At 40.6% G+C, this 14,684-nt stretch overlaps 1 protein-coding gene across 1 annotated transcript in view; it reads right to left on the reverse strand.

Annotated features, from left to right (window-relative positions):
- Positions 1–611: 611 nt before the first annotated feature.
- LOC119893071 (paired box protein Pax-6-like) overlaps positions 612–14,684 on the reverse strand; it is a 49,680-nt gene continuing 35,607 nt past the window's right edge. The window contains exons 4-11 of the mRNA XM_038704998.1: positions 13,347–13,562; positions 11,920–12,082; positions 9,365–9,517; positions 5,003–5,085; positions 4,106–4,256; positions 2,786–2,895; positions 1,977–2,121; positions 612–1,420 (exon numbers count right to left, since the gene is read on the reverse strand). Coding sequence (XP_038560926.1) covers positions 1,335–1,420; positions 1,977–2,121; positions 2,786–2,895; positions 4,106–4,256; positions 5,003–5,085; positions 9,365–9,517; positions 11,920–12,082; positions 13,347–13,562 — 1,107 coding nt within the window. The 3' untranslated portion in view covers positions 612–1,334. The remainder of the gene's footprint in view (positions 1,421–1,976; positions 2,122–2,785; positions 2,896–4,105; positions 4,257–5,002; positions 5,086–9,364; positions 9,518–11,919; positions 12,083–13,346; positions 13,563–14,684) is intronic.

A 14,684-nucleotide genomic window follows, 5' to 3' on the forward strand; every position in this document is an offset into this window, starting at 1 on the left:
TACATGGCTCAATAGAGTTGTGACTCTCTGTCAGCCTGGCTACAGTGCTGAAAAGAAACCTGTGGTTGTTCCTATTTTCCTCTAGTAATACGCTGCTCTGGCATTATGGAAGGCCTTCCTATAAGTTTTAAGAGGGGTAACAAAGTCGAGTGTCTTTCGCAGCAAGCCTGCAGCACTATCAACAAGATGATCAATGTGGGTGGGACTGAAATTAGCATAGGAGTCCTCTTTTATATTGAGATATGTTATTGAATTAAATGCAAATGGAATCACTTCCACTTAAATCAAAAAAACATTTAGTGTAGGAATTACTGTCAAATGGAGTGTAGTCCAGCAATAGGAACTCAAACGTTATTAAATAATGGTCAGATAAGAAGGGATTCTGTGGAAAGACTATTAAATGTTCAATTTCAACGCCATATGCCAGTACAAGGTCGAGGGTGTGGTTATAACAATACTTTAGAATTTAACAATGAATATATTTGAAATAATTTTATTATGGAAACACTCCAAGATCAGTGGAGAAGACAAATACTTTACACTTTGCAATTAGAAACAGATTTACATCCGAGACACAATCTAATGTTCACTTTTGTGTTCTGCTTTCAGTTCTGATCCCCCATCCCCCGCTTCAACAGACAGTTCAAAATCAGTCCATGCCAGTTTATAGACACCAGGTTAGGGTTTTTACAATACCAAACACATTTCACCAGATTCCACATTCTGAAATTCTAAACACATTCCAGGGCTTTTGGAATCTGTTGATGAAACAAATTCACAGCTGACAGTTCATTTTAAGTTTTATTAAGTCTTTCCTTTTACATTTCAATCAACATCTTTGTTACAATACACCAACATGATATAAATTAGGAACTGAAAGTGGAGGTAATATGTCTTCCCACAGAATGTCCAAATGGACAATGAGCAGTTTATTCCTGTCTGGAGTTTATTACCAAAGGACAGTCCACCTTCTTGAGCTTCCTGAGTATAGCTCAGGCTAGAGCTTTTCACTCTGGGCTATTGCCAGTGTCCTCACCAGCCAAACTTTAAATGGAAGCTGATGGAGATGATGCGGAGAGAGAACTCCCCAACCTTTAATTCAGCTGTAGCTGAATTAGTACTCAAACGCCTTCTGTCCAGCTAGTCACTGGAATTTGGTTTGAAAGTTTTTTCGCAAGCATTCATGACAGTAATTTTCTTATATTCATTTGCTGTGTTGTCTGTTTCAGTCAATGACAGGTCCTTTTTGACATTCAAGCTGTAAAGCAGGGTTAGGCTTTGATGACACTGCTGATGATCACTGCAGGCAAGAATGATTTCCATGAGAAATGACATCACTGCAGACGTGGCCAGTACTGTGACATGTCTGCTTCACTTCCTGGAACTTGGACTGGAACTGAGATACCAGGGGAAATCAGACCTGGTAAAAGGAGAACAAAGTGGTCATTGGAGTACACTTATAAGACAGACATGACAACAAAGTTTAAAGGTGTGGTTTAACTGAATGCAAAACAATTTTTAGAAGAGGCACAGTTCCAAATAGACTCTTGTACAGCATGGAAGAGTCTTTCATTCGGAAAGACTCTTCCATGCTGAGGAGTCCACACAGAGAGGAGAGTCCTCCTCCTCATGGAGGCCACTATTATGCATGTTGCTACACGACTTGCAATTGGCTAGTTTGAGTTGACTCTGTCACCACATTTCAGCTTTTCGCTTTGTAAACGATTAAACGGAAATGTAAATGATTTTTTTAAACGGCAAGGGAAAGAGACACTTACTGTACCAGACATTTTATACTTTTCATGCAGAAATTGGTGCCTTAGCCAGGGATAAATATCATAGCCAGAATGCACCAAATTGCACTATTTAAAAAAGCTTTCTGGGAGAACATGTCCCTGGACACCCTAAGGTGATTTCGTTCCACAACTTGACCAGTATATGAGAGTATCAAACAGCAGCGGTTAGTAACTTCCTACCTGTTGAGGATGTTGCAGAGGATGCCATTGACTGGCTGTTGATGTGTGGCTGGATGTGAGGAGGAGTGTATGTTTCATAACTTCTTCCATTTGCAGTGGTGGGGCTGGTGGGCAGCATGCAGGAATAAGAGGTCTGGCTGGGTGCCTGGAAACATACATTAATGTTGCCCATTAAAACAGCTGAATTTAACACCATGATGAGCCATTCACCATCAGGTAAGTGTCATGCAAGATTAGCATTGTTGTTACAGCCTATTAACATAACATATACGGTTTATAATAGTATGAGAAAGGATTTTACAACTCTAAAACAGTATCATGGCCCCAATTGTGTGATCCTCTATCACAACAATCCTGAGGGAATCAGTTATATATACCTATTACCAATAGATTCCCTGTGCAACATCCCAAACAATCTGGCAGGATTTTTTTATTTGATTGGCCAATGCAGTGTATTCTCACACAGTGTCACTTTGTGTTTTGGCAATAGTTGAACTAGGCTCAACTTCTGTTTTTTTCCCCAGAGCCTCTGACTCATCTATTCTGTCAGGGGTGGTGATTTAGGTTTCTGTACAGCTCAATGAGACAAGCAAGGCACCACCTGAGTTGGAGGTTCATGTTTAGCCATGTTCACACCATGACAATCATTTGCAAAATAATGTTCTAAGCAACTGCAGTCAACATAACATGTATATCAGCCAGCCTGAGCTTAAGTCAGGTAATGACACACATGAAGATGTTATCTCTAACTTGAAGTATTCCAATGCTTGATTAGTTGTGTATTGTGCCGTATTGTAATAGAATCTTACTTGCATAGGCAGGCTGGCAGCCATACTGAAGCTGGGCATAGCTGGTAGGCTGTAGCTGTTGGACAGAACTGGATCTGACCTTCCTAACATGGACCCTGATGAGAAGGACACTAGAGAGACCGGCATGGAGATATACAGAGAGATTTGTACAGTATTTCAGGCAATATAACTGAACATACAACCTATTAGAATATCTCTATGACAACAGCAGATGCAAGGGAGATTTAAAGTCATTGTATTGCAAGTCACAATATTTTGATACTGTGTGTGGTAGGGCATGTAATCCATTAATTGTAGGGTTAGTGGGGTTTGATCCCCAACCCACATGTCCAGATGTAGTTGAGCTGTCAAAAACAGCTATGTAAGTCCTTAGAACTCTGGTACATAATTCAGTACCTTAATCAGAAATCTAGACGATACTAAAGCTGCAGTAGCATAGCGGTATTTTCAGGAGCTTGGACAAGAAAGGTACAGGAGTTTTAAGAGAAGTCTTCAATTATGGAGCTCTAGATTTGAGACTGATCACAACAACAGTAGCAACAGAGTTGCATGTGACAAAGCGCTAACCATGCTTCGTATTCAGCATGCGTTTTTGATGGGACAGAGGAGAAGTACATTATGCTGCAGGAGTGGTTTGAGAAGTTTATATAGATGTTTGTTTTGTTTTTTACTGTGGAACTGGATCACCATAAAGGTATCATTTGACATGTCTTATGCTAGTTCTGATATTATACCTGAATTTTAGTACTGATAACATAGTTATACTTTTTTAAATAAATTCCATTGAGAAATATAAACATGTTTTTCTACAAAGCCTGTCATTGAAAAAAAGAGCCAGCCTTTGGTGTGAGAGACCCGGGTTCAATTCCTCACTGTGACACATCCACCAATGTGTCCCTGGGCAAGACACTTAACCCCTAGTTGGTCCAGAGGCGTGCAACCTCTGATATATATAGTAATCGTAAGTCGCTTTGGATAAAAGCGTCAGCTAAATGAAGAAAAAAGTAAAGAACTTGTGGGCGCTTATTCAGCAACTCACTATAGTCACTATAATAATCCACTGCAAACAACACGTGCTGGCTCGCTATCATTTCACTGGGTTTACCAGGACGCTTGAGTTGAACATAGCCACTGTTAATGTCATTAGTTACCTTTCCTACTATGTCAAAATATCTACAGTGAAGAAGGCCTATTTACACTAAAAAATAAAGTTTTAATAGTTTTTAACTATTAAAACAAACTTCATTAGTGATTATGCTCATAATAAGTGCTGATCAGATGTGTAGTATAAGTATTTGTAGTATAGGTCCTCGTCAGTACCTGGTGTAGTAGGTTGTGTTAGAGACTGGTAAACACTGGTGTTGAAGCTGCTGCTGATGGGAATATGGTTGGAGGAATTGGATATCTGACGACGTTGATTTCTTAGCTTCTCTTCTCTTCTCCACTTTGCACGTCTGTTGGAAAACCAAACCTGCACATGCCAGAATAAAAAGTAAAAAACATTGGTTGTTAAAGGATAGGTTTACCGCGTTGCATATTCTGGAGCTCTGCCAGTGCGGCTGTGAATTTGGTACGCGTTTCCGACGCTGCATGAAGGTGTTATGTCACTTCCTGTGTCCCCTATGTGGAGCTACATAGCACTTGCTGCTATGAATATAAATCGGTATTGGTGTGTAGATGTCTGCGGGGTGGGAGAGTTATCAAGCACGTAAAGTTTGGTTCAGATGTGAGCATGTACACTGAAGTTACAACAACTTCCTGTGTCATGGCGAAGAGTTGATCTTTGACGTCACGCCACGGACACGCCCATTGACGAAAACTCGTTAAAGTACAGAGTGTGTAAATCATCCAAAATTTGACGTAAAATTCAAAATGGCCGACTTCCTGTTTAGGGTATGGGTTCTTGAGGCTTTTTTGTGCGTCTTGATATGATACATGTCCCCAGAAAATTTTGTGCATGTAGGTTGAACGTGAACGAGGGGCTAATTTTTTCCAATTTTCTAAGTGGCGCTAGCGAGTCATTTTGCCACGCCCATGCGCAAAACTCATAAAATACGAAATTTTTCACCAGTTCTGACATGTGTGCAAAGTTTGGTGAGTTTTTGGGTATGTTTAGCCCCCCAAAATTAAAAAAAAAAATCTTTACAATTTCAATAGGGACCTCGCACGGTTCGTGCTCGGGCCCTAATAATAATAACAATAAATAATTGAACCTACCTGTATTCTTGCCTCTGGAAGGTCTATTTTGTTGGCAAGACGTTCTCGGGCAAACACATCTGGATAGTGAGTCCTTTCAAATTCTGAAACAAAAAAACATTAAATAATTACATTAGCTGTGCTGTGTGTAATTGATGTACATCAGGATTCTAAAGCTAAAATAGATTGATCTGTCATTTTACAACAGGGTTGTATAATGAGATGAAATTTGTTGAGTAAACGTTATATACAAAAATTATATACAGAAATGAAACAATTTCCCATGCTGCAGTGCAGAGTCTCATAGCTTGACGGAAAAAGCTGCTCTGCAGTCTGGTGGTGTGGCAGCAGAAATTTATATACTATATCTCTTCCCAGAAGGCAGCAGGGTGAACAGGCTGTGGCTTTAGTATCCTTTAGTATCCTTTGGACATAGGCACCTCACCTCACTGATATCACTGATGCTTGGGAGATGGGTACCAATGATCTTCTGAGCAGTTTGAATCACCCGCTCCAGAGCCCTCCGGTCCTGGGCCGTGCACATCCCATGTTAGTGATGTTTCCAGTCAGGATGCTTTCTATTATCTTTTGTGGCTCAGGGGGTAGAGCCTTCTGATCAAATCGTCGGTGGTTCAATACCCAGCTCCCCCAGTCTGGATGTTGAAGTATCAGTGGGCAAAATACTGAATCCAAAATTACTCCCAATGCCTGTTCCATCTGTTTGTGTATGTGTATTTCTGTTTCTGCCCCAGTGTATGAATGTGTATAAATGAGGTCGAAAAGACTAGAGAGGCGCTATACAAATAAAGAGCATTTATATTCTTAAATTTCCTTAAGAAATAAAGCCATTCTGAGCTTTCATTCTTCCCACCAGTGTGGAGATGTGATGCTGATTCCCAGGAACCTGAAACTGTTCATCTGCTCCACCTCAGCTTCACTGATGTAGACAGGAGTGTGTGTGTTTGTCACCTTAGTTTTGCTGACATTGAGCAGTAGGTTGTTCACTGTGCACCACTCTGTAAGATTGTCGATTTCCTCCTGATATAAAGTTACTCATTGTTGTTTGAAATCCGGCTGATGATGGTGGTGTCGTCTGCAAACTTCACAACAGAGTTCTCTTCATGTCGGGGGATGCAGTCATGGGTGTACAGCGTGAACAGGAGGGGTTGAGCACACAGCCCTGGGGGGCTTGGGTGTTGAGCACTAGAGTGGAGGAGGTTTGTCTGCCAGTCTGAACTGCCTGGGGTCTGTTTGAGAGGAAGTCCAATATCCAGATACAGTGTGTAGTAAATCCACAAACAGAATTCTGATGTAGGTGTTGTTTTTTTCAAGGTGTGTGAGGACTGAGTGGAGGGCAGTGGAGATGACATCCTCTGTGGATCTGTTGGGTCTGAAAGCAAACTGGTGAGGGTCCAGGCTGGCTGGGATGTTGTTCTTTATGTGCTGAAGAACCAGTTTCTCAAAGCACTTCATCAGAATGGGGGTGATAGTCGTTCAGACTAGACACTGCAGACTTCTGGTATAGGGACGATGGTGGCTGTGCAGTGATATTCTCAAGTCATGATAATAGTGAAGCAACAACCACTTTAATTGACAGCTGTGCGGGGCTGTGTTATGGCCTTTACCACATTTCACTGAATCAGTTTTCACATTCATGCTGGAGAACTGCATAACTCACATTATTTCCATACATGGCCATCTTCATCAAACCATTTTACATCATGTTTTTATTTATTTTTTATTTAACCTTTATTCAACCAGGTGAGTCTCAGTTTCCAACATATAAAAGACATACATACAACACAAGCCCCTGTGTTGAATAAGGCAGAATACAACTTTATAAACAGCAACACTGACCAATGTTCACCTGCTCCATATCCTTTGAGTTGAAACAAAGTGTCTATAAAGAATAAAGGCAGACAGTTTCATCGAGTTCTGAAGAAGGTTCCAAGCAGATGGTGCAGCAAACAACAAGGCTTTTTTAACCTAATTCTGTTCGGACACAGGGGTCCAATAAGTGTAGGACGTCCTTAGAACGTAATCCATAATAGCCTTGAGTACTGTTAAAAAGATACTCAAATCGGTAGGAGCTAGTCCAAGAAGTGCCTTATAGATGAAACACAGCCAATGAGTGTACCTTCTTGCATAAAGAGAGGGCCATTTAGCTTTATAGTAAAGGGTACAATGATGTGTCCTGTAATTACAGCCAGTGAAAGTTTTCAGGGGTTTAACCTCCAAACTGAAATTTGCTGTTGCCCCAGATTGGGAAAGCACTGTACATAATATACCACTTTTAACACACGCTAAACCTTGTAAATGTAGAACCCACTGCCTCCAGCCCTTCAAAAACTTTAGTTATGTGTTGTTCGTTATCTTTTTTGCAGTTAGGCTATTCCTCTGCCATATGTCTATGCTTTTAAACGTGTGAGCTGTCTTTCCAAGACTAAGTGCTACTCGTAACTTGTGTTGATAGAAATATGCCTCTTGAGGCCTCAAGATAGAAACTTGTTGCCTCAAGATAAGTGTATATAAAGGGAGCCTGCACAATGGAGCAGCTTTTCTCCCCAAAGCAGAGAGTGCACAGTGCCTGCTCCAGCTACCACCTACTTAAAGCACTCCTTGGGTGAAAACTATGGATAGAGACTATTTGATTAACTTTTATTTTAACTTCCGTGTGAGTTATGCTATGGCAATGGCAGGGCCGACAGGACGATCACAGCACCCTCTACCATTGCCATAGCATAACTCAACTCAACTTAAATACTCAATTTAAATACTTTTTCTGCATCTGACTGTTGCTACAAATAAACATACATAGCAAAAACAGCCCCAGTGCTAAATGTGAAATTATCAGGCATGGTTTATACTATTATTATAGCTGCTACAGTTTTGACCTGAAGTTGATTTTCTCTGCGAGATGAAAGAATTTAGAAAGTTGCTGGCGCTGCAGCCATTCATTTCTATTTTTCTGTAGCCTATCATCATGGATTATGCCTAAAATCAGATGGTCTGGCTTCACCCAGCCAGAGGGAATGATTATTGACCGTCACAGCGCACCAGACAAGTAACACAACCTAGTAGGTCTACCAGAGAGGGAGCAGGGCACGGGAGTGGAATCATTCTCTTTGGCTGGATAAAGCCACAATCTCCTGATTTTAAGCATGATCTATGATACAGAAAAATAGAAATGAATGGCAAAAATAGCATGATGTCAAAATTTTAGAGACCCCCAAAATGTCACAAATCATGTTAGCGGAGCTCAGCACTTTCAGAGCTAATTCCTTTTCCACCCAATGTAGCAGTTTGAGAGAGATAGAGACTGAGAGAGAGAGCAAGAGAAACACCTGTTTAAACAGGCCTCCTTTGCTGATTTTAAGTGATTTTAAGTGAATGTAAACAGGAGCAACAAGATGATAAGGTGGTCATCATCCTCACATAAAAAGTCAGTACAGGTTCCATCTTGACATTTGAGCACCAAGCATCATAGATTTAAACTTGAGTCCCTCCCCAGAGTCCAGCGCTGACAGCTTGAAAACTGTGCATGGACTTGCTTGATCCAGGAAGTTGATAAGCAGGTCTCTGCAAAGATTCTTGGCCAACCTGAGTCCCATTTTGTCCAGACCAGAGGTTTAGGAGCAGCCTTAGGTCCAAGCTGGGTCAACATAGCTATGAGGCAATCACAGCCACCGCTATTGGTGCTGCCATTGCCATAGCATAACTCACCACTAAGTTAATAAAAGTAAATCAGATAGTCTCTATCCATAGTTATCACCCAAGGAGTGCTTTAAGTAGGCGGTAGCTGGAGCAGGCTCTGTGCACTCTGCTTTGGGGAGAAAAGCGCTCCATTGTGCAGGCTCCTTTTATATATAATTTTCTATCGCTGCGCACAATCACACATTATTCTACTATCAGTCAACTATAGGCAAGACTTGACAATTCTGATTCGACTATGTAAATCCTTAGTCGGGACCCCAATAATGAATGTGGAAATTAAATGGTGTGTCAGACTGCTGCTTCAGGCCCTGCCGGAGGGGAGTCAGTAAAAAACTCCTGGTTAGGTTCACAGCATTGTCTGATCTCAGTCTGATCTCAGAAACCCGGTTTCTCTCATCTCAGGCTTAACACACTCCGAGTATGTTATGTTTTCACTAATCCCACTTTCTGAAATCATGTCAACATTCCCTGTAGCTGTCTGACTGCTACATTGTGAAACTGACTTAGTCGAGTCAAAGTAGATGTTTTCCACACTTGAGTCACATAAAGAATTCAGATGATCAAAAATCACAACATTTACACATGAAACAACACTGTATAACATACTTTTACCCATAAAAATGAATCTGTGTATGTGAGTGTATGATGTACCGATGAACGAGCAGTTACCTTTCTCCAGTGCTTCTATCTGGTCCTGTGTGAAAGACGTTCTGTTTCTCTGTAGTTTCCTCTTCAGCTGGAGCCTCATCTGAGTCTCCTCTGAGTCTTCACCGTTGGAACTAACAGATATTGTGTTATCCTCCCCCTCTGCCCGTTGACACTCTGCACCAAGGAAACAAGAAGAAATAAGGAAAGAAGAAACAAACATATAGGATTACAGTGGTTTCGGACCATCGGCACTGTTATGCTCAGATACACTATCAGCTGGAGTCAAAAAACATTTTCGTGAGAGAAACTACATAAGTTTATATACAAGTAAAAAAATACAAGTGTTTTTCTTAGCTCATGAAAAGTGTACTATATTTTATCTATTTCTAATAAAAGCTTAATAATTCTGCTTTTAAGATAAAGGGCTACACATGAATTTAGTGAGGTCCATTCCTTCAACATATAGTGCATCCTTAAAGTATTCTCAGCACTTCACTTTTTCCACATTTTGTTATGTTACAGCCTTATTCCAAAACGGATGAAATTCATTTTTTCCCTCAAAAATCTACAAACAATACCCCAGAATGACAACGTGAAATAAGTTTGTTTGAAATCTTTGCACATTTATTAGAATAAAAAACAAAATAAGCACATGTACATAAAGATTCACAGCCTTTGCTATGACGCTCAAAATTGAGCTCAGGTGCCACTTGTTTCCACTGAGGGAAAGATGAAGGCAGCAATGTACAGAGACATCCTTGATAAAAACCTGCTCCAGAGCACTCTGGACCTCAGACTGGGGCGAAGGTTCATCTTCTGGCAGGACAATGACCTTAAGCACACAGCCAAGATAACAAAGGCGTGGCTACAGAACAACTCTGTGAATGTCCTTGAATGAGCCAGCCAGAGCCCAGACTTTAATCCGTTCATCTCTGGAGAGATCGGAAAATGGCTTTGCACCGACACTCCCCATCCAACCTGATGGAGCTTGAGAGGTCCTGCAAAGAAGAATGGGAGAAACTGCCCAAAAATAGGTGTGCCAAGCTTGTAGCATGATACTCAAAAAGAATAGAGAATAATTGGTGCCAGTATTGAGCAAAGGCTGTGAATACATATGAAATTTTAAATTTTTTGTTTTGTTTTTTATTTTTAAGAAATGTGCTTAAGACATATGTTTAAGAAAAGATTTTAAACAAACTTCTTTCATGTTGTCATTCTGGGGTATGGGAATTTTCACTTTTTGAATGCTCTGTAAATAACTAAATGGTATATATATTGTAATTTGCAGTGATTAGTATGTTTTATATGTGTGCTGCTCTCTGCTGTAGTGGTGAACAATGCAGCAGTCTAAATCAAGTCTGTGGTTTAAACACATGCAAGTTTTCTGTATTGTTTAAAACAGGCTTAAATTGGTATGATCTCTGTGGGATATCACTTTGGCCTCATTTTACAAAATTGAACAGTTTATAAAAATAGATGTGTCAAAACTCTTTGATTACATAAACGAATAAGCAGATTGGGCCATCATTTGAGTTTGCATTATTTCAACTTACAACATGTTCTCAACTCATACTGTTTTACTCCTGTTTATTGTTTTCATCTTTTTCATTTGATTTTAAAATGAAATTTAAATTAAATTCTTTCAATAAATTTAAATAAGCAGTTTTTTGTGCTAATCTTTATGTAATCTGCATAAAAAGATGCTATGTAAAGTTTGATAACATTTTAAATCATACATATGTGCAATATTAGGAGCTAAACTATAGACTGAGACTCTATCTCTGTAAGAGCAGGAATATTAGCAAAAAGATGCAATGTAATGGCTGCCTTATACAGCACTTCACTGAAACCTAGGCCTAGACAATACAATATGTAATATTCAAAGCTATAAAATCAAAATTGAAGATTAAGTTTAAGATGGATGAATGTGCAATCTCCATCACGTGATCTCTGAGCAGACGGGAGCTTGACTCCAGCTCCCTGCAGAACTCATGTTATTTGTGGTGCTAGCCTAATTATTTATTATCCCCAGCAGACAGAGACTGCAAAACAGAATGAAGCCATTGCTCAGTGTCATAGTCAGTCACGCAGAAAGAGACACAAAAGAGAACAGACTCCTTCCCTCCCCCCCACCACACACACACACACACACACACACTCACACACTCACAGGCACAAACATCCTGTGGACCAATGGGGAGGCAGCCGCCATGGTAGTATAGCATTACTTCATTTCACTGTTGTAATCCCATGGTGCTGGAGGAGGAGCAGCAGCATATGAGCCAGCTCCATACAGCAAATAGGGCCCTCAGCCCCACACATTGAAGGAAAGGAGTCAACTCTACACTGAACAAAGTGAACATTTTACTGTGGCTGCTCCATTAATGGTACTCTAGTGCAATGGCAATGAGCAGCATATTGGGAAACAATCTGACATGACTGTGCTACTGTCACCAAAATCCCAAATATTAGACTGTGCTTGCACTTAGTTTTAAAAAAATAGGGCCCTGCGTGTCTCAACAGTTGCAGTGAGTATTGTACCAGTACTGTGGTAGTAGTGTGAGGCAGTGTCTTACCAGCAGTAGTGAGTGCTGTCCCAGCGTACCATCCCGAGCGTCCTCCCCAGGGGGTTTGTCCATTGAGCATCTTGAGTTTGTCAAACATCCCTTCAGCTCCCACTGGGCCCATTTGCTGCTTGTCACTGGCTAGGTTCCTGAGCACTCGATTTATTGATGAAACCTGGTGATAAACACAACAAGATGATGTAAACAACTATGTTATTGGATATGTAATCTAAGGAACCAAACATTGTTAAAAACACAACTAAAGCATTAATGACACACTGTCAACCTTGAGCCAGTCTCATCATGCCCATTTAAAGAAACACTGTGGAGATTTAATGAGGTCTGTGGCTTCCATATCACTGGGTAATGTGTAGAAGCTATACCTGTCGCGTTGGAGTATCAGGCTTTTCATTTTTCCTCCACATAATTAATTTTACAGCCAGTAGGGCCTAATATGAATTAATAGAATGGCTAGAGTTTAATACAAGACTAGTTTGTTTTTAAATTGTGCTCATATGTTTTGTCTGAGATATTTTTTAGACATTTAAAATGTAATGGAGGAAGACATTTTTGAACACCAAACTTCACAGGGATGGTAACATGTTGAAGGAGAAAGACAACAGCTTCCCAACAACACAAATCAGGAAATACTCCCAACTGGCTACTGAACTATCTAGTTCCTTTATAGTTATAATCCATAATGTTTGATCCAGTTTCCTTTAACTGTTAACTTTTTTGGTGGATCCATTATAACATTTACTTAGTTAGTCCAGCTAGCTTTGTATCCTTTCCTGCTTTGTTCAGTCACATTCAGCTCCAATAAACAGGTGGAAAGTGAATCTAAATCATAATAATGAGTGATTTTACACACAGCCCTATTTATGGTATTGCAAGGCATACTATTGAACTGTTTATCTCTCGTCATCATTTCTAAAGTTAGTCTTTTAAGTGTCAAGCCTGTTTATTCACAAACATGGAAAGTTTGATGCAGGGTTGGCCCGTGGCATAGGCGACATAGGCAGTTGCCTAGGGTGCAAAATGTCAGGGGGCGCAGCAAGAAAATGTTTTGTTTTTGACTTGGCTTGCCTAGGGCTCCAACGCTGTCAGTCAACAAGTCATACTTTTTCAGTATTTGAAAAGGTTTAAAGGTGCATTTTGACCTTGACATTGACTTTTTACCTTCCCAATTCCATTTCCATTCATGAATTGAGCTACGCTAGGTGAGGCTTGCAGTTCCAAATACATGTGTATACAGATACAATGAAGGCATCATGTGTTTTTCTGCTTAAAATAGAAAACATAATCATCTTCCTCACCAAAATTTAATTTCTTTAACATCTTGATTTTGATTTTATTGTACAGCAGTTTAGTACACCAGTAATGACTTCTCCTCCAGTCTCTTCTCTAATTGACATGACTGAAGATCAGAAGGGTCTTACACTGGGTATATTTTCGTTGGTGCAGACTCCCTCTGCCAGCAGTCGATCTCTGATCTCCCAGGCAAAAATGGACGGACACTCTCTCTTGTACTGAGCGATCTTCCCTACCACCTCTGGAGTGGCCACCCTGGGTTTACTCCCTCCTATGGCGCGAGGACGGATTGAACCTGTCTCGTAATACCTGCCCAAGATTTTACTCACACAGCCATTAGACACCTGGACACAAAAACAGCACACATCATACATATTATTTAGTAATAACTGGTACAAAAAATGTTGGCTTCCGAAAAGGTTTTGGTTGGTAGATGATATAAGGAGCTATCATGACAATGATTATAGAGAACTCAATTTACAGTCTGTTTTACAGGTGATGGGCAGTACTACTGCATATGTAAAAAAAAAAATAAATTGAATCTATTGAATTCTCTTAAGTGATTTGAGATGACATCGGTTGCCAACCCAATCTCAAATCAATTCCGCTTGATATTTCATCAGGAGGACCAGGCTGTAGCTCCTGACAGTCACCAAGAACATCATCACAACATATATGTTATGTATTTAAACTAGCAACCACCATAGCAACAATATAAAAGGTTCCTTGCAACAATTGCCTGGCCAGACCTGAAAAATCTTCTTGAGGCTAGAGGATAATGGCTACATAAGCCGCTAATAGCACCCAACTTCCCCATCAACCTGTGGGAGATGGGGTTACATCGTGAATAATGTATGGTGCCAGGTTGTGACAGTCCGAGTCCGACAGTGGATTACAGGAAGTGGCGAATCACTCTTTTAACTATGGGTGATTGTTTAACCATAGGTGATTGGACCATCTGCTGAGTGCTTGATCCAGGATGTTGATGGGGCAGGTCTCTGTAACGATGTGGACACAACAGTCTCTGGATTCCGATGTTTGGTCAACATCGAGTCCCATTTTGTCCAGACCGGATCTTTAGGAGTAGAATTAAGTTGGGCCGGCATGGCTCCTCTTCTGGCTCTGTGGGCACCAACGCACCCGCCATGGTGCCTGGTCCAGTTGTTTGGGCCGGTTGGATCGTGGTCCACTGCTCCTTAATCCAAAAAGCCTGTCTTCATCTTCCAATGACCGTATTTATGTCAGAGGTAACGCATGTTTTGGCAATAAAGCCGGAAAAAACAGATAAAAAACAAAAGTGTAGCGAAGTTTGAAGGAGCTACCGGCTGCTGCTTTTACAAGCGCTGCTTGTAAACACCAACGTCAGACCACTTCCTCCTTTGTTCCTGACAGACGAGTCATAATTCCCACAGCCACCCGAGGTTGTTAATTAAATGTGAACATAGGTCATATGAAGGCATTTTGCC

The sequence above is a fragment of the Micropterus salmoides genome, unplaced genomic scaffold, assembly GCF_014851395.1.
Source record: "Micropterus salmoides isolate LMB-PRFRI ecotype aquatic unplaced genomic scaffold, ASM1485139v1 Ms_hic_scaffold_8, whole genome shotgun sequence".
NCBI lineage: Eukaryota > Metazoa > Chordata > Actinopteri > Centrarchiformes > Centrarchidae > Micropterus > Micropterus salmoides.